Consider the following 19,900-nt stretch of genomic DNA (forward strand, 5'->3'; position numbering starts at 1 on the left):
CCCCAAATTATTTTTAGGGTTTTGACACGTGTTAATTGCATGGAGGAAGACAAAAATAAATAAATATCTAAATAGTATAATAGATTATGGTTTTCGAATGGGAGAAAATAAAAGAAAATGAATGAAGTGATAGAAAATACAACGCTTTAGAGTATTTTTAAATTATTATTATTATTTTTTTAATATGCGAATAAGGCTAGGGCATCATTTGTTTGTCAACCAAGAGTGTGAAATCATTAAAATGAATATTTTGTCCTTTAAATTTAAAAACAAAGAAAAAATAAAATACAAATTAAATGACGTCGATTCAATCTAACCTGTAACCTACTAATCCAATCTTCCTTCGATTGCTTCACCATGGTTGCTGCAAAAGCGTAAAAGTTTAATTTTCATCTTATGCCCCAAGTAACCAAGTTCAAATCATGCATCCAAGAGGAAAACATAGTTCAATACAAAAATCATTTTTTCTTTTTTTTTGTGATTAATTTTTTATTTAATTATTATTATTATTTTTTTTTTTTTTTTTTTTTGGTGATCAAAATGGGGGGCTCCATCTTATTGGCTTCAATATCCAAACCATAACAGATCCCCTCAAGTCCACATTTGGCCTTAATCCCACACTTCCCAGATTACAGATAAGTACACTTAGCTTGCTAATAATTCAATACAAAACCTTCTCAAAGCACATAGAAAACCTTTTGGTTACAAGACACATTTGTAGATTATTTTCTTTTTCCATCCCAACTCAACCTTTCATCCCAAAAAAATGATATAGAATCCGAAGCCCGGCATTTATGAGATAATGTCATCTCACACTCAATTATATCTCACACTCAATTATATCCAGTCGGATATGTTTTAACTTTCGAAACCTGTATCACAACTCATAATCCAAAGATTAATTTCGGCAACCAAAAATTGCAACAACACTCATGTGATGGGCTCCTGGTTTTCACCAGGGGCTAAAGAATCACCAGCAGCAGCCACCAAACCAAGATCCTCCGCGAATCTATTCCAAGCAGTCAAAGGAGGGGACTTCTTCTTCAGAATCCGTATCAACCCTTTCGCCTCCTTCCTCATTTTCGATTTCTTCACCAACCCTTCCACCAAAGGCCCCAACGTATCAAAATCCAGAAACTTATTAAACATCACACCCTCTTTAAACACCTTGTACCCCTCATAATTCTCAATCCTGCACAAATAATGTATCAAAGTCCTAAAAGTCGCAGCATTCGGATTACACCCATTTCCCTCCAAATTCTCTTTGACCTTCTTAGCTTCTTCCAGCATCCCATTCTTACAATAACAAGCCATCAAATAATTATAAGTAATGGTGTCTGGTTTCAGCCCTGCGTTGCTTATTTCCTCGATCAATCCCTTCACAATCTCCGGCTCTCCACCGTGGGCGTGCATTACCCGAACATTGTACACCGCAACATCAGGCGAACACCCTTTTTCCACCATCTCATTCCAAACTCTCTCGGCCTCGTGAATCTTTCCCTGCTTACACAGAGCATGCAATATTGTCGTGAATATGATTGCTGTAATTTCGATTCCTTTCTCTTCCATTTCTTTCATTCTTGAAATGGCCAATTCAGGCGAACCCGAATTGCAATAAGACTTAACCAATATTCCATAAGAGATTTTATCGGGCGAAAATCCGAACTTTTGAGGCATTTCATCGAACAGTTGGGGCACTTGATCGAATAGCTTCGATCGGGTGCCCGCCGAGAGAAGAGCATTGAATGAGATTGTAGTTCTGGGCGTGCCCAGTTCGTCCATTTGGTTCTACGCTTTGAGGGAGTGATCGAACATGCCGGCGAGGCCGTACGACCGAATGAGGGTGGAGAGGTAGTGTTCGTGGGTGATTTTGTGGTCGTTTTTGTGGGACTCGAGTAGGGTTTCGACGTCGGAGAATCTGCGAGACTTCGCGAGGCGCGCGACGGTGATTTTCTGGAGGTAACGGGAGGAGGAAGGAGAGGCGTAGTGGCCGGAGACAGAGGAATAGATCTCGAGGGCTTTGTCTGGGTCGAATTCGGTTGTGAGTTTTGCTTTGGCCTTGGAGATGGATAATGTGGAGGAGGAGGTGGTGGTGGTGGCGGCTGCAGCAGTGGCCACGGTTGCTGAGAGGTGGCGGATGTGGCGAATAGCTAGCGAAGAAGACATTTCGGCAAAGCGGAAAGAAATCAAATTACAGGGAAATTTGAGGGAACCTCGACTCTGGAGCTTCAATGCCATCGAGCATCTTATTTAAAACTCAGCATTAATTAGTGTTTAAGCTTCTAAGACTCAACATTTTATTTTATTATTATTTTTTTTTAGTTTATGTTAATTACTAACAGGTATAGTTCAATTATATATATAGACTTGTATAGATTTATAAATATAGGCTTATAATTCAACCTAATAAAAAAAAAAATTGTACATGAACGAAGGTGCAGGTGCTCATATAACATAACAAAAGAATCAAAACAATCTTAACACAATGGACTTTGACTTTATCGTTCTACCAAAAATTAATTGATGATAATCCTCTGACTTTATGATATCGCGTCTGGTTTAAAGTGCAAAACATAGAAGACTACTGCACTAATAACAATAACAAGACAGGCTTATCTAATGATCTCCGATCAAATAAATGTTCAAAGCGTAGAAGACTACTTCACTAATAACATGACAGGTTTATCAAATGATCTTTAGATCAAGACAAGTGTTATTTATTGAATTTAACCAGCTGGAACTTGAGACAACGATGATGAATGGAGTTTATAGAGGACTATGACTTTAAGTTGTGTAGTATCACCTGGAGAAATCTCTAAGAGAATTATGAACCAAAAGCTCCGTTTCGTTATTCACTACATTTTTCATTTTTTTTTATTAAATGAGCTCAAAATGAATCTCTAAACATACGAACAGAACCCAAACAAATTGAAGATCAAGTCAACTTATTTCATTTCCAACCCTAACATCAAGTTAGTTAATTTTTTAGTTAATATCTTCAAATTTACATAATACAAATTTTGAACTAAACTTCCTCCAATTTCATAAACATAACAATAATGTTGTTTGATAAAAGGATACGTGAATTGACATGTTTTCAATCTAACCGTTTTATACAAAATTGGCTTGAGAAGCCAATAAAATAAAATAAAACCAAACCCAAAAGGGCAAAGCTCCACAGTTCAAATTCCAACGGTTCCCTAGTAATATTCATATGCTATATGCGGAATAGAGGAACAGCGGTGCATGTGATGGACCATGAACTGCCCAAAGAAGACTCAAGACACCACCATCATCAACACAAGCACAAAAATGAAAATCAATTTTTCTTGCTATTGCTGCAGTTTTCGGAAGTAACATCCTCCAAAAATATACTTGTTCAGACATATAACGAGTAATGCTACGATGCCCAAATCGTTACAAGAGGTAAACCCCCGATTTTTCTTCTCCTTTTTTTACCTTGGCAAGAAATCACACACCTACCAGCCCGTGATATTAAGAACAATACGAGGTTAAAACAGCCCGTCATATTTTAAAATTACATGTCAAAAAACCCAGACAACAGACCCACAAGGCACCCAGATGAATTCAACTGCATCTATCCAATATATATGTATCAACTTGAAATAAGGTTTATAGTTACACAACCAGTCTTCAATACGATCCCTACATATTTTCGAACAAGTTTATAATGAGAGCGCCCTCACTGTGACAAACAATGGATTCAATGGTTAAGAGCGTAAGGTGAGAGCACCCTCGTACCTTTTCCATGTATGAATTTCAACATATAACATCGACCGTTGTCCAATACACTATCTGCAACTGCACAGAGAAACAGAAAACAGTCCTCTTATTGATACCGACAGTAGTCTTAACAGTAGATGAAATTCTGTAACAAGCGAGTCCTCAATTCTTATTTATCTGAAAACTTTCAGAAACGATACATACATGCATATAGAGAGACATATATCACAATTCTGAAGCCCTCAAATTCCCAAAAACCTTCCCATCCAGTACCAATTCATTTATGCATCTCTATTTGTACTTGCAAATATAAATTTTATGTACTTAAATCGCTTCACCTGAAAAACAACTGCTCTTCGCAACATTGATTTCTCTTAATTGGCATTTGGCGAGCAAAAGTGGTCATCCTAAATGGTTTCAACCATGTGGGTGAATCTCATGCACAGGCAAACATCGACTCTTGAAAAGCAGCAGCTTGATGTACAAATTGCATCTGGTTGAACTATGATATTGGACACTGGAAAATTTTAATCAGGGGCGGTAATGCCTTTCTTTAGTACCTTTAAACTATATAATTTGCCAACTGAAGATGAACATATATACATCATTTGGGATTCCCATCACCACTTTTTAAGACCCAAGCAGAGCCATGCGACACGCATAATTCATTTAAGACCTGAAAAAGCAAAGAGAGACAGCATAGATCCTATTAAGGAAAGCAGTTATAAGACTTTTACTTGATATAAGAAGATAAATTGCACAGAGAAAATTAAGAAATTTAATTTTAAAACCATGGGCAAGTCAAAGAAGTGTTTGAACTTTCTTAACCAAAAGTCCCAGAAGTGATGGGACATTTTTATAGGAGCCTCCAAGATTATCGGCATCCAAAAATGTCTATGATAGGGATGTGAGCAAATGTAGCGTGTCATGCTACTTAGAAAGCTTCTATAGTATTTTGTGAAAGTTGAGTGGACTACCAAGCTAAAACTAAAATTCTATTCGAACAATAAGGCCATCCACCTTTTAGTTATGCTGAATAATGGAAAGTCAAATTGTGTCAGAAGAGTTGTGAGTTGTAACATGATAACAGAGAGAATAATAATCAGCAGTCAGAAGAGAAGAAGAAGCAAGAAACCACGACAGCACCAGATGAAGAAAGACCGATAGGAAATTGTTTAAGAAGCCTTTGCCATGTTCAAGGACAACCTATTAGGCCACAATGACTAGACAAAAGAGTACTGACTGCTTTGTGTAACAGCATAGTGAAGGGAGGATAATCAATAATAATGTGGGATGAGATGATGAGCAACAGTTAAAGACTTGGGAAAATAAAATTAAAAAGCCAAGTCCTAGTAGTTTAATACAATGGTTTGAATAAGTGCAAAGACAACAGAAGTAACTTCCGCCCAAATTCATTATGTAGTTTTGTAGACTTCAGAAATAAATTAATCTAGAAATTAGTAGAGAGAGGGAGTCCTCATAGAGTAAGAAATAGCAGTGCCTTAATCAGTTCTGTTGTGTGATCCCAAATTCCCAATGTCAATGGAATCATTAGTTGCAGGTGGTAAAAATGACAGTGAAGCTAAGATGGTATTTTGGTTCTGTCGGTGTTTGGGATTAACCAGTGATGATAGTGGGGAAAGGTGCAGATTTATTTGTGGAGGCATCGACTATCACTTATTGCTGTTGATGCGTCTGCGCAATTGTGGTAATAGCAAGGGAGTTTGTTGTGTGTGTGATGAGATTGATCATGGTGGCAGTAATTTAGATGGTGAACATCATGTGGGCAAAGTGGGGTATGGAGAATTGATCAAAGATGATAGCCATGAGATTTGGTGCCGTAGAATCTGTAGATATTGGAGTCCACGGTGCCTTTAATAGAGACGATGGTGATAGAAGTCAGAGCTTTTGGTGGTGCTGGATTTAACCGATGGGTGGTTGCTTTGGTTAGGATGATGAATGTTGGTGCCGATTAGCAATACAGTGGAGGAAAAAGGAAAAGAAAATTTCAATTAACAAATTAAAGAGGGCATTTTAATTTTATAAGTGATAGATCCAAAATTCACTAGATAAAAGTTAGTCAACTGTTTTAACAAAAAAATAGGATCCACCCCTAATTAATTTTTAAAAAAGGCACAAAAATCAAATTGCATGCAAAATTACAAAACTTAAGTTAATAATAATAATAATAATAATAATAATAATAACTCTATTCTTTATCTTTTGAATTATAAATACTCATAACTTCAAAACAAAGCACAATACTGTGCTCAGAATAAAATTCGAGGTTCCTTCGGACACTATAAAGCCCTTTGGAACTAATTCACATGTTCAGTTATCTTCCAAATCTTTCGCAAGTCAACTTAATTCGACTATGATGAACTTATTCCACAACAAATACGTGTTCATGTGCCAAATTGCTTCCTATGTCAGTTGAAATAGGACCAATATCCGATGTCCAAGACAACAAATATATAAAATCTGGAAAATGAAAATCATAAATATATATACACACGCACATCTATATTGATTAGAATTTGTGCCAACCTTTTGATATTCATTAGAAGTGATATTCCTTTTAAGTTGCAACTTGGCAGCTTCAACAATAGAAGCCTTTTTAAGCTTTGCGTCAGGTCCTTCAGCAATAAGAAGGTTAATGACAATATTCCTGCAAAAGAACAAACTCCACAATTATTATTGGCCAAGGAAAATCATCTGAAGAAGAAAATATAATGTCAGGAACAACCTCAACTCATCATATTGGGGATGATCTGGGGATGACTTCGAAACATAGACACCATGGATATTTGTAGCAACTTGTTTAATGATTTCCATGAGCTCCTCCTGAGGAGCATCAACACCATTTGCTGCAGCTATTGCTTCTCTAGGAACTCCTTTGGGACGACTAGATTCAGAAACAGCCATTTCCCGCAAACGTTGGCAAATCTGTGGAAAGCTGCCAGGATATAGAAGGCATAATTCTGATGTCGTTTCCAGCAGTAAAATTGCAAAAATAACTTCCAACAAGATGTAGCAATGTACTCTTTTCCCTCAGTAGATGAAATGATGTGCAATTGGGTGCATAATTTTGTTAGTATAATGGATTCATATAGGATACTTTGTTTCTAAATCTAAATCATAGATGGCCGCCACTGCAGATTGAATAAACTCTAATTCAAACTGCTTAACTGAGTTCTACATAAGTTTTTAATAAAACAGAATCAGCAAACCCACTGCTGTGTGCAAAACCCACCACCATCCTAACACCACTATGGCCACAGTGCGCTCCTAGATACCCCTCCACCCTCCAAGATAAACAAGCTTACATCGTCCCTCTGTCACTTTATTGTCAACATGCACCACCACCTCTATGCGACCACCTATTACATGGTGTTTACTGCCGCCTTCTCCAGTCAACTCTTCTTCTCACCATTACGTCTAGAAAAAGATAAAGGAACACAAAATGGGAAAGAAGAAGAGGAAGATAAAAAATAAAAAAAATAAAAAAAGGAAGTGGTTTTTTACTAGAAGTAAAAGTCACGTGATTAAATTAGCGCATGAAGAAAAAGATAATTAGCAATTTTACTACAATAAGCGTTGCTATGCAGATAACGAGAAGGCCAAGTAATGAAGATAATAGTAATCAACCACAGGTTTAACAGGATTCTTGTTGAATACTGACAACAAAATGTTCAAAGAAACAACAAAAGCTACATAATAGGAAAGAATTGAAAAAGATAATTCATGTGGCCAACCCCAACCATATGGGATAAAGGCAAGGATGATGGTGATGATGAAACAGCAAAAGCTACACACTTTACCTGCAAACCTTCTGAGTTTGGAAAACTTTCTGTAGGGCCTTTGGTAGAGCTTCTCGAGTTTCAACTGACATTGGTGTCCGGGAAAGTGCTCCATTTGAAGATTTTGCTGCAACTACATTAGGATTCTTTGATGCAGGAGGCCTACTGGCCATATCAGGTTTTGAAGAGTTCCTCATACCCGGCCCACTCTTCCCGCCTTCAAGATACTTACTATTTACTGGTATTTCCATACGTTCCCAAACTTGTTCTTGCTCCTTGACGATGTCAGGGTAAAGTTTTATAAATGACATATCTTGAGGTTCTTTAAACTTCCAATTATTGAGTGAAGGTCTCTCAACAGCTAACACATTCAGCACACTCTTTGAAGCTTTGCTAAGAGCACCGGATGCATTTACTTGTCCATGACTGATTATAGGATTCTTTCTAAACAAAAGAAGAATGTAATCTCTAGCTAAAGCTTCAACTCCTCGACCACCTTCATATAGCAGTGAACTTTTCGGAACCCAGAGTCCTTGCACTAATTGAGCATATTTCCGGAGGACTCCTAGAACATCTTCAATCGAATCAGAAGGAGCTAAGTGCTTAAGAGTGTCAAATCGATTAATCGGAGGCCCCTATTACAAGAATTATCAAAACAATTAATCAAAAAGAAGAAAAGAAAATTTCCAATTCATTATAACCCCTTCCAAAATATAGATATTGTACTCTTGATAAAGTAAACCTCTCTCGTAATTCAGTAAGTAAAAGATAGATGGTGACTCGAACTAAATACAAAAAATAATAAATAAATAAATAATGATTAATAATAATAAAATAAAAATATAATAAAGGCTGCTAAGAATACAATTATTAAAGGCACATCTAGGTCCCAAAAAACCACCCTAGTGCCTCATTCTATGAGAGGTAAGGTCCCTTAATCAGGTTCAGAAAAAAGAAGTCGGGTGTTTCTCTTTACTTTAAATGACAATATCCTAATGTGAAAAAAAGTTATTCAACTTTTCTTTAATATCTTCAATGTCATTTGAATAATTTAACCTAAGTTAAGACTAGATAAGTATTGGATCTTATCCTAGGCAGTTGTTTGTTAGACATTATTAGTAATTAATTGCAGTTTAAATTTGTTTATTGCACACTTTTTTTTTTTTTCATTGAAAAGAAAACTCACACACCCTTTATAGCACTCTTATTAGTTTATTGGATGAATGAAAAACAATGGTCTTGAATCAAAATATCCAGTTAATTTGTTTGATTGCTCTCTTATAATTGTTTACTACATTTGTTCAAAAAAAAAAAAAAAACAAAAACGCGAACGAACAACAAATCAAAAATCACGACAGAAAAGTAAACACACCGCACACAAAGAACACGAAGATTTACATGGTTTGAAAACGCCTACGTCCACGGTCAAGATCCGGCGAAAGATTTCCCTATGCGTACAAGTTTCAGCCACAAAACCCTAGCTCTCTTCTCTCCTGCAATTTCCAGTGTTCTCTCATTATTCCCGCTCCAAATCCTAAATGCCCTTATATACAAGGCTACAAGAGAGTGCGACCCAGACTGAAACAAATTCGGTCCACAACATCACAAGAATTATAGAATATATTTGTAATAATTTTGTTATAAGATCTTGAGGTTTAAACTATAGACTAGACATTTTTAAGATTTCAGTTTTCTGCACTTGTGAAACAATTTTAATACATTCAGTACTTAAAATGTAGACAGTACAAAACAGATTTTCAAATTTGAAATTTCAGCACTTAAAATTCAGCCCTTAAGATTTTCAGTACTTCATTTCAATGTTACCTGGACTCACCAATGTAGGCCAAGGTGTCTGTGTCAACACGACATGACACGGGCACTAACACGGGATATGAGTAGAACGCTGCATTAAGTCAAACAGACACGGCTGAAGAAGAAAAAATCCAAAAAGATGACTTGGTTGATGCTTGTGAATGATTATAAATCCTTTTTTATGTTTATTCTTTAGATGACTTGGTTCATGGTGTATGCAAGGTCTCTGGTTCGCGAATCTGGTTCAAAAACGGTGTATTTGGAAGGTTGAAGATGGACGTCGTGATACGCGCTGCGTTTTCTACTGCCACGATGCTTCCAAGTCGCTAGGGGCAGATAATGGAGACTTTTTGGCTTCTGCGACTTAATTACACTAGTGAGCTACTGCTGTAAAACCTATAATGTTGAACCATGTGATTTCTTTATTACAGCAGTTATCTTGACTATTGAGCCATGGTCATTTCACTCATAAATTTTACATTATAATATTAAATTTGTCTTGTCATCATTATGTTTGAGTAAGGGAAAGAGAGAGGTGGCACATTTACATATTATTCTTATTAGATACAATAATAGTTATAAAAGTGAACAGGTTAGATAGTTTTTTATTTATTTTTAATTATAAGCAAGAGGAACAATCATCAGACGTGTGAGGGGTCTTTATTCTTATTTATAAATCTGGCCCTCTCTCTTTTGCAAAATGAAAGATAATTTTACATAAAAAGATATATTGATGAGTAACAATCACTTTCTTTTGAGTTTTGGTTAGAACATTTTGAGTTGCTAATTCTATTCAAATCAATACACTAATAGACAATTATCAAATTAATCTACCAATATTTTGTGTAACGTGTCCAAGTACTCGTACCCTACTTTTGGACTTTTCTTTTGTCGAGTCCCAGTGTCCTATAAGTCAAGTAAAAGAAGACCATATCCAGCACCTGGTAACATAGCTTAAAATTTTACAGTTTTATCATACAAAAGGCAAGTGCATCCTATATACTTTGAGCTGCTTAATTTTTTTCAGTTTCATCGAACAGAACCCAAGTGTATCCTATATACTTTGAGCTCTTAATGTCAAGGTCCTTATCTTCTATTCTGTCCTCAAAGGAAAAGTAAGAACTAACTGTTCATAGAAAAACATTACCACACAGAGAAGTTCTCAAACATAACTGCAATTAAATTATCACCAGATAACAGATATTCACAATCTAGATTAAGTAGCGACAAACCTCACGAAGCCATATCTTATAACGCTCTTCCAGTGGCAATGTAAGCAACGACCTGAAACATCATCCACTCAAAAGTCAAACCTTTAAAAATCTAAATCTAGAAGCAGTCACATAGCTATTGCAGTTTTTGCCCAGTAGGCCAAAAAAGTCCAGGTCAAATGAAAACACTAACGTATATGTGTATATAATATATAATAAGACACAAACCGAAAATAGCAACAACAAAAAAATGTGCAAAGCAAAAGACATTGTACCCAACCACGACTAATGGGTAGGCCAATCAACCATAATAATGCAATCCATCACAGATTCGTAATAGCATTAAATTCATACATAGACAGTAGAAGACACAAACAGATTACGATAACCATCTGGGTGAAAGATCACAACATTAAGGTTAAATATCATACTCAGACTTTACATTGCCCCAAAATGTAACATGTGGCAGCATAAAAGCCATAACATAAACCTCCAAACCAACATATTGAAATCTGTTATGAATATTGTTTACGAATTTTAGTTTCTTTGTTACTGCAGTTTTTCTCTCAAGACATCTGAAGCACTCTCCTTCCTGTTCTCTTTTTTTTTTTTTCCTAGTTGGGAAACTCACACACACTGCCTCCACTGAGGTTCGAACCCCTGACCTCCCTTTGGGAGATAAGAGCCTTGTACCGCTAGGCCACAGGCCTGTTGGTCCTTCTTGTTCTCTTGTTACAAAAGCAATTAGAACTTCAATTCAATAATTACTTTATTTCAATGATTTATAGATGTCAAGCGTGAGAACACGGGATCAAATCCTGAGAGTAGCCACTTCATACAAATAATGCTAAAAGGTAAGTTTGTATCCAGTCCACACTTCCTAGCACCCTCGATTAACCGGGAGCCACATTGGGTAATCGCCCTATTATTTGTGGACATGGATATGAGAGTAACCGACAAAGATGAACACAAGGTTCAAAATAGAGCAATCCTCTAAATCCAGAAATATGAGCCTACTGAATATGTGAAATCTAATTAAATAAGATTAGAAATATAAATGTAGGATGTAGTGAAGAATGGGAATAAGAAGATACAAATAAGCGAAGATTTTTAATACTTGACTCGATTATTCTCAAAGAAGGATAAATTAGAGATGATGTTAATCATATAATTAAAGCAAGATATGTTAAATAGATAAGTGTTTCTGACATATTATTTGTGATAGACGTATAAGTCTAAATTTGAAATATAAATATATATATATATAATAGCTACTAGACCAAACATACTTTTTGAAACAACATGTTTGATTGTTAAGAAACAAAATATTCATAAAATGAGCATAACCAAAATGCAAATGTCGAGATGGACACGTGCCAACAAAGGAAATAATAAATCTAAATTGAACACGTCCCCAAGAAGGTTACACTAGTACTAATTAAAGATTGACTAAGAGAGAATCCACTAAGATGGTTTGGCTATAAGTAGCTAGGACCAATAACTAAACCAATCAGAGAGAGTCACGTGATTAAGGGAATACTAGGATGATTGATAAGAAATCATATTACAGCATGTGATTCAGCTGAGATTATGACCCCTAAATAAAGCAGAATGCCCCAGGGAGGAAGAGGGGCGGAAAAGGGACTGCTCCTCTACATACACAAGTTCGAACTCTCTATTATAACTCTTCGCATCCACCCCACAGACAAAAATCTGTGATATTTAATTGGAAGCTTATTGAAGAACAATTTGGAAGTTCAATTACCTGTCTTGTTAATCCATTAGTTTGCCAAATTTAAGAAAGAGAATTGATTTAGAAAACTGATATAGTGAGTTTGGGAATTTGAACACAGAGATTTGAGCAAAAAAGACTTCAAAAAAAGAATTGTTAAAATATTTAAATTTCTAAGAGGAGAAATGGTGATGGAAAACAGAAGACGAATTTCTGTAGTCATGGAATTAGAGAACACTTGCTCTGATCTGGACTCAGATGTAAATGGAACATATTTAGATGTTCTGTTTGACTTTAAGTCTAAAAAATATGCCATAGTATAACTTTGTTCCACAAAGTAGGGGCAGAATGAAATTCAATAGACTTGAACATCATCTCTTGGCATGGTCTTGTGGAGTGCAAGTAATCTCCAAAATTACAAGGGCATTTTTTTTTTTCCCTTTTTGGGGGAAGAAGAGCATGTGCATCTTATTTATTTATTTTTGCCAGGCTTTAACACTATGTAATCAAATAACCAATATGAGACCTTAATTGCCCAAGAGCTTAGACAAGAAAACAGAATGCTCTAAAGAAATTTGAAGCCTAATCCTCTACTATTATCAATCAATGCCCAAAGAACCAAATCGAAAAGGTCTACGAAAACCTCGTAAATTAATTTGAGCAAGCAAGAACAGGTCGCTTCAAGGGAAGAGTAGAGATCCTTGTTAAGACCGTGCGCATAACTAACTCTTTTATTGAAACAATAAAATTGAGGAAGATAGCCAAATTAATTATTCTCTCTCTTTCTTAGAAAGCCTTCCCCTCCCACCAGATAGGCAGTTAAAATTTTAATTTCGTTATGGCAAAAAAAAAAAAAATCCCTCTTCAGAAAACAACAATTATATGTCAATTCAAAGAATTCAAAACATTAAAAGATGCAAATATGGATCAGCTAAACAAAACATGCTCATAATATTTATCAACACCACCACAGTACTGGATGTTTTACTTTTAGTCTGCATCATGTGTTGATCCAAGGGATGACTAACCTAGAACATTGACCAGATGGAAGAAATTTATGGCAGAACATGGGCTTCCATTGTAATAAATCACAAATCAGCCCTTAGGGATCATATGGATCTCCAAAAAAAAGAAAGAGATCAGACAATTAGCTATATATAGTCTCTACAATCATTATGCTAATGCTGCAAAAGGAAGCATTTAATTGGATTCAGATATAAAGCATGTCTCCTTATAATTAATAAAAAATGAAAATAAAAATTAACCGATGACACCTTAAATGTTGCAAGATTTCGTTGGAACCAGAATTAGGCAACAGTACAACAGTACCTTCTAGAAGGGCCTTTAGGTCCAATGCTGACATTAGATGTGCCCGGACACAATGAATTAACATAATCGTACCTTCAAATTCAAACAAGAACGAGTGAATTGAAAGAACCAACATATACATAACATAACAGGAAACCTTCTCCCTGAAATTGACAAAAGATAGACAAAAATTGTTTGGATTGATAAAATCAAAAGGCGTACGGGCTCATTGAAAATTTTATTGGAGAGCTTTCATGGGCCACCATTTTTTGTAGATATCTGGCTGAGAAGCTGCTCTGGGAATCATGGTATCTGAGTGGAATCCAACACTGGAGAAAGGTAAAAGAAAAAGAAAAACTAATAAACCATAATGGAAGAACAAATTGCGTTGAGTATACGAGAGGAAAAACGAAAGCAAAAAAAATAACAATTTGTTGCTTTTTCTCTATGTGCATTACGCCAACAGAGTTTTGGGTAAAACAAGCAACTCAAACACCACTTACCAGGTGAAAAAAACTAAAAGAGCAATACCTAAGAACGACTCTTCCCAAACAAAGAGACACAAAACGACTCTATCTCTGTTTTAATTCCTTATTATTATGGAGGCTCTCAGTAGGTTGTTGGGTAGGGCAGTGGATCTGGGTTTATCAGGGGCTTTAGGGTTGGTAGAGACTCGGGTCATCAGATTGAGATCTCTCGTTTACTGTTTGCAGATGATACCTTGGTTTTTTTTATGCTGATGTGTCCAGGTTGAGATATTTGAGGTGTGTCCTGGTTTGTTTTCAGGCAGTTTCTGGTTTGAAAATTAATGTAGGAAAGAGCATGCTTGTCCCTGTATTCAGGACACCGCATCCCTTGCTGCAGTTCTTGGGTGTGGGGTGGGCTCTTTTCCTATCTCCTATTTGGGTTTGTCGTTGGGTGCTCCGTCAAGGAGGGTGAGAGGTAGGGATCCTGTGATTGAGCGTTTCGTAACAATTTAGGGGACATATTAAACGATAGTAAAAATGTCCGACTATCAAACATGAGAACAAGAATTTGAGTTCAGAACAACCACAACATAGTGAATAATGCTAGAGGTAAAATCTATCCTGAATCCTCCTGTCCAAACAACACCCCACAGAGACACATGGAAATTGCATATTTTATGGCGGCAGAGAAATCATAACGAAGGTCACTAAATAACAAGCACCGCCAATGTAAACCACTCAAACCTGTAAAATGCATTAATGCATAATAGCTAATCCATTGAAGTAAATCAAAAGAAAAACGAAAACCCTGATCATGCGACACATGAACATCTCAAAGATATAGCAACCAATAAAATGAATACTATGTTACTTTTTCCAGATTGTCATATAAATAATCTAGAAGGTGCCAGAAAGCATGGAAAATATATACTTCACCAAAATAAATAGAAGGCAGTTCATTAGAATAGCAGTTGAAACAGTAAAAATAAAACGTTTCTCACACCTCTTCAATATCCTTATTTTGTTCATTTACATTTCCTGGTTGCCTGCTCTGCGTGAAAAGAAACATATCGAAATCAGAACTCAAATTTTATAGAGATAACAGAAAAACACAAAATTGATCGAATAAAATAAACTTCAAGGGCCTAATATAGAACAGGTCTATGAAGGGCACCATAAGTCATGTGCCAGGTATATTGACACTAGTCCTGTCACAGTTAAATTGTTAATCAATCTATCAAATTGATTACAGGTTTACAGCAGATTTAAATGACGCACGGCCAGCCCATCCATCAGACTCCTGGAAGAAATGCTGGCATTGCATTTCCAAGTGAAGGGTGGGGTTAATGTTTGATTCTTATCATTAAGTAAATAAATGACATAATGGGGTGTGCGTAACAGAAAAATAAAGTTGAATAAGATGTCAGTAGCATCACAAATTCAGAAATAGCATTTACCTGTTTCTTAGATGGTCCTACAGATTTTTCTTCAACAAGATCTTCAGATCTAACTGTAGCTTCCATATTGCTTGCAACATTGGTCTTCCTCTTTGAGACACCAGATTTGAGATGTTCCATAGATGGTCGAAGCTGCACAACTGCATGAATAGGATTGAGGTGTAACTGCAAGATAACGAAGAAAGCAAACCCTTTTACAATATGCACTTAAAGAAAATCTAGATTTTTTTAGCAACAAATATAAAAGGAGAACACCTTAATAAATGCCATTCCAAAATTCTCCCAATTTTCTCATGAGACGGCTTTTTCTCACTCTCTCCCTTCCTTGTCGCCACTCATTTTACAAATTCCATTGACAATCAAACCAGCATTTTGCTAAACTAGCAACCCGAAACGACCAGCAAACATCAGAAACATGCCAGAGAGCCAACAGCTTTCAACTGTCAACCCCATGTTTTTGTTATTTTTGGCACTTTTTTGCAATTACATATGACCAAGGGCTCAGTTTTGAGAAAATGCATTGTGGTTCAACTTTGTTTTCATTTTTCTTCTTTAATTTCCAACAGTCGCTTCATTATCGAGAATCAAGTGTTAGGATACAGAGTTTATGTTATAGATGATGTTGGGGTCAGGACCATCACGGATTTTCATGGATTATTGTTTAAAGTTGGTGATTTTTGTTCAACTGTGGTTTATTTGGGTAGAGGAATATTGGCATAGATGGCATTGATTTGGAACTATTACAAATGCCCCAAATGTAGGATTGGCAGCTTACATCCAACCAAGAGTTTTCTTTGAATTTGTGGTTCGGTGTTCAAATGAGATCATTTTTTTATGTGCACTGAATATATATCAATGAAACTCGTTTTAACTTTTTTAATTTGGAGTTTTGTGTTGAATTGAGATTGTTTTGAAAATGTGGATCAACTTTATATCGATGAAGTTGGTCTTGAACTTTTCAAATCCCTAAATTTTGGGATCGGAAGCTCATGGACATATGCGTATTTCATTCAGTTTCCCAGCAAATTTTTCCTTTTTCCAAATATGCTTAAGAATCAACTGGCATGTCTTGATTTTGATGAAAGTTTGGCTTTCAATTATACAAGTTATTCCCAATTTTGAGATTGAACGCTCACGCCTATCTAAAGTTCAATTCAATTTCTATGTTAAATTTGGGTTTTTCCCCAATCAAATAATCCAACAAAAGTTCACCAATATCAACTCAATCAACTGAGATGTTTTATGGTTTCATATAATGAATTGAGTTGAGATTTGGGGTCGAATCATCACAGGCATTCGTTTTTCTTTTTCTTTTTCTTTTTTTAACCTATTTCCTCAAATTATGAATTTCATTCACAATGAGATGATGTGTATTGTCTGAACTGGATGCTCGTGGCCATTCCAGGGATTGTTGAAGTTATTTTCAAGATAACGTTGTTTCCTTTTTCAAATTTAGTTAGATTAAAATTTTTAGTTTTGCCTTGTGAGTGAATTTACAAAATAGATTCAAGAAAATTGTTCTCATTAAAGGATGGCTTTACTTGCCAAAGTTTGTACAATGAGATTCTCTATTTATCAGGCAAGTTCTTGCCAAGATATACTGTTGTCCAGCTAATATCTTAAAACAATATTGCACCATGGCAGCAGGTATTATCCTTCAAGAAGGCTAGTTGGTATAAAATGGCAACATCATCAAGGAACGTGTGATCAAGAAGCATACCTTATTGCCCATTAGAACTCCAACAGCATAGCCAGTTGTACGAGTTGGCTTCCATGAAGTTGACAAAGTCTGAATGAAAATTAAGGACGAATAAATCATAAATCAAATGAATAAATTGTTGGTAAAAGGCAAATTAAGAAGCTCAATGCAGGACCACAAGGATCAAAATCTCCATAGATGCAATTTTCCTCAGAGAGGAAAAGAATATGTGGGATAAAGTTATAAATAATAAGATTATCCTGCCACTACAAGGAAAAGAACCCAGAAATAATGAGACGATCGAAAGAGAGAGCAATTCTGGAACTTGGGCAACTACGTTAGGTTGGAAATCAACTATTTTTAAGTATTCAAGAAGTGTCAATGACGGATTCCAAATTAAGAATTCCAATTTCAAATTATGGATATGTCAAAGATGTACCGGACACATCTTCAAGAGTGTATGAGAAGTGTTTGTATGACACAGGTCCAACAATGACATTGTTCCTCCTTACAATTGCCAGTAATTATTGGTTCTTTTAGGCACTAATGAAGTAATAATTTATGAATGCTCCAGATACTTGGGAGGGGAAAAGAAAAAGAAAATAAATGAAATTTTGAAAAAAATAATAATGAAAATCAACTAAAAACTCATAAATACAACTTACTACATGTAAGCCTATATATGCATAACTACGAAGATTATACTCGCTTTCACCGTAGACCCATCAACATAAATAAAAAATGAAGATTTTATAAGTGCATGCAGTGGCGTGAGAAAGTTTGACAAAATATGTGATAGAGAAAAATGACAAAAATGATAGTGAATGACGCCAATTAGTTGAGATCAAGCTTTGTTAAATTGCTGAAGCTTTGACAAGAATTGAATATTCCACATGTATTTCCAATGCTTCAAGTTTTCATATTTTTCTGTTTTCCATTTTGTTTTGCTTCCAATTGTTCTCGTCTACTTCTCCCCTCTGTCAATGTCATGCATTCAAAATATTCTAAAGAAAACTTGATTTCTGCTTTCTTGTAAGAAATCAAAAATCAAACTCTAAACCAAAATTCTAACCTTCACGCTTCAGTCGAAATAAATTGAATGGCACAATTAGAAATAAACCTGCTTTGCCATCCTCATTCTAGAATCAGGATCGTAATTCTTGGAATCAACCTCAACCTTCAAATCAACCTCAACTTCAGTGCTTGTAGGTTTCACCCTAACCTGACAACAAATAATAAACAAAAGAAATCTCTCCATCATTCTCTCATATCTTCAAATTTCAAGTTTACTTAGACTCGTTATAACCTATGTTCGGTGGCATGGAATTGGTGTCTTGGAATTAGTTCAAAGTCAGAACTAATTTTTCTCCAATCCCAATTCCAACCCACCGATGTATTCGTTGCTAAATTTCTATCTCATGTTACAAGAAGTATAGGTATGTAAAAAGAAACAAACGGTACACACCTCTTCACACCGTTGGTCCAATTCGTACGGACGCCAACATGGCCTGAGAGGATATTGCAGAACATAGAGCTGGTGAAAGAAACTAAGAGTCAACAACAGTGTGTGTGTGTGTATGAGATGAAAAACCTAATTACAAAGTGATAGATACATGAATATACATATATACCCATATATTGAAATTACCTGTGTGTTGGTATCAGTGGCAGGAGTGAAGAAGACGTCGATCTCTCGAACAACTTGATCTTCAGCGTCGTCTTCCGCAATTGGCTCCGCCTTCGGTCCTTCGCCATCGACGTCCATTTCCGCGGCGGTGGTGGCTGCGTCGGAGGGACGCGAGGGTTCCGCCTTGGCGGTGGCGGAATCGACAAATGGTGTTGGTAGCGAATCTGATTCTTCGTTTTTCTTCACAGGAATGGAATCTGATTCTTGGGGTTGTGATGGTGATGGTTCGGATGTTGATGAGGGTTCTTGTTTGGGTATTGGTTTTGGTTTGAATTTGGAGTTTTTGGGGGCGAATCTGTTGGCTCGCGACGGAGCGGGTTTCGGACCGTCGAGGTCGTCGTCCAGGTCCATGTCCATCTCCACCGTAGTTTCTCTATCTAGAACTGGTGTGCTCTCCGGTGAGCAGCGGCGTAGCGTTTCCGAATATTGTTGGGCTTTTAGGGCTCTAAAATTCGAGAGCAGCCCTTTTACATATTTTTAAAAAGTTCAAGCAAAAAATACTCGAACACCCGACCTGTCACAAAGAGTAGATCAACCAAGTTGCACGCCGATGGAACTTTAAAATCAATTTATATGATAAAATGATTCAATTTTTGGTCACGTTCTAATAGTGGTTCATTTGGATTAGAGTGATAACAAAAGCTTGTCTTGAATTTGATATAAATTGTTGAGGAATGAATTTTTTTTTTTTTTTTTTTTTTACATTGCCGAGAAACTCACAATTACAGTTCTGTTATGGTATTGAATTGGTGTCTTGAATTTAGAATTGAAAAAAAATTAATACAAATTTTGAATTATACATCTTTTCGTTGTCCAAATTTATGACATAATTTGAAACGTAACATTTGTCCAAATTAATATTTGACCCTTTTACGCTATTCAAGGATCAAAATGGATTGCGAGACAAGTTTATACTGCATTATGTAATAAAAATGAGTTTTTAATGAATTTGAAATTTTGATTTAATACACTTAATGACTTGT

General features: G+C 35.9%; 1 protein-coding gene and 1 pseudogene across 1 annotated transcript; both read right to left on the minus strand.

The window, feature by feature from the left end:
* Positions 1-65: 65 nt before the first annotated feature.
* LOC132266740 (small ribosomal subunit protein mL103 (rPPR7)-like) lies at positions 66-4,223 on the minus strand (annotated as a pseudogene).
* LOC132266739 (uncharacterized) lies at positions 3,829-19,446 on the minus strand. The gene is made up of 13 exons (XM_059767726.1): positions 18,879-19,446; positions 18,696-18,764; positions 18,351-18,452; positions 17,252-17,320; positions 15,532-15,696; positions 15,078-15,125; positions 13,830-13,936; positions 13,629-13,700; positions 10,589-10,640; positions 7,566-8,179; positions 6,491-6,700; positions 6,292-6,412; positions 3,829-4,420 (listed from the first exon to the last, which is right to left on the minus strand). The coding sequence occupies exons 1-13, from the start codon at positions 19,272-19,274 to the stop codon at positions 4,349-4,351; spliced, it is 2,097 nt and encodes a 698-aa protein (XP_059623709.1). The 5' UTR covers positions 19,275-19,446; the 3' UTR covers positions 3,829-4,348.
* Positions 19,447-19,900: the final 454 nt, after the last annotated feature.

This window comes from Cornus florida, unplaced genomic scaffold, assembly GCF_030987335.1.
Source record: "Cornus florida cultivar Cherokee Brave unplaced genomic scaffold, ASM3098733v1 CherokeeBrave_3.0.0_Hap2_Chr07, whole genome shotgun sequence".
In the NCBI taxonomy this organism is placed as follows: domain Eukaryota; kingdom Viridiplantae; phylum Streptophyta; class Magnoliopsida; order Cornales; family Cornaceae; genus Cornus; species Cornus florida.

Excerpts from the sequence above, each read along its gene's own strand:
- LOC132266739 (XM_059767726.1), bottom strand. The coding sequence starts at position 19,274 with ATGGACATGGACCTGGACGACGACCTCGACGGTCCGAAACCCGCTCCG. Across the intron at positions 15,697-17,251 it reads GAGTTCTAATGGGCAATAAG|TTACACCTCAATCCTATTCA; the intron begins GTATGCTTCTTG and ends GTTATCTTGCAG. Across the intron at positions 6,701-7,565 it reads CAAACTCAGAAGGTTTGCAG|CTTTCCACAGATTTGCCAAC; the intron begins GTAAAGTGTGTA and ends ATATCCTGGCAG.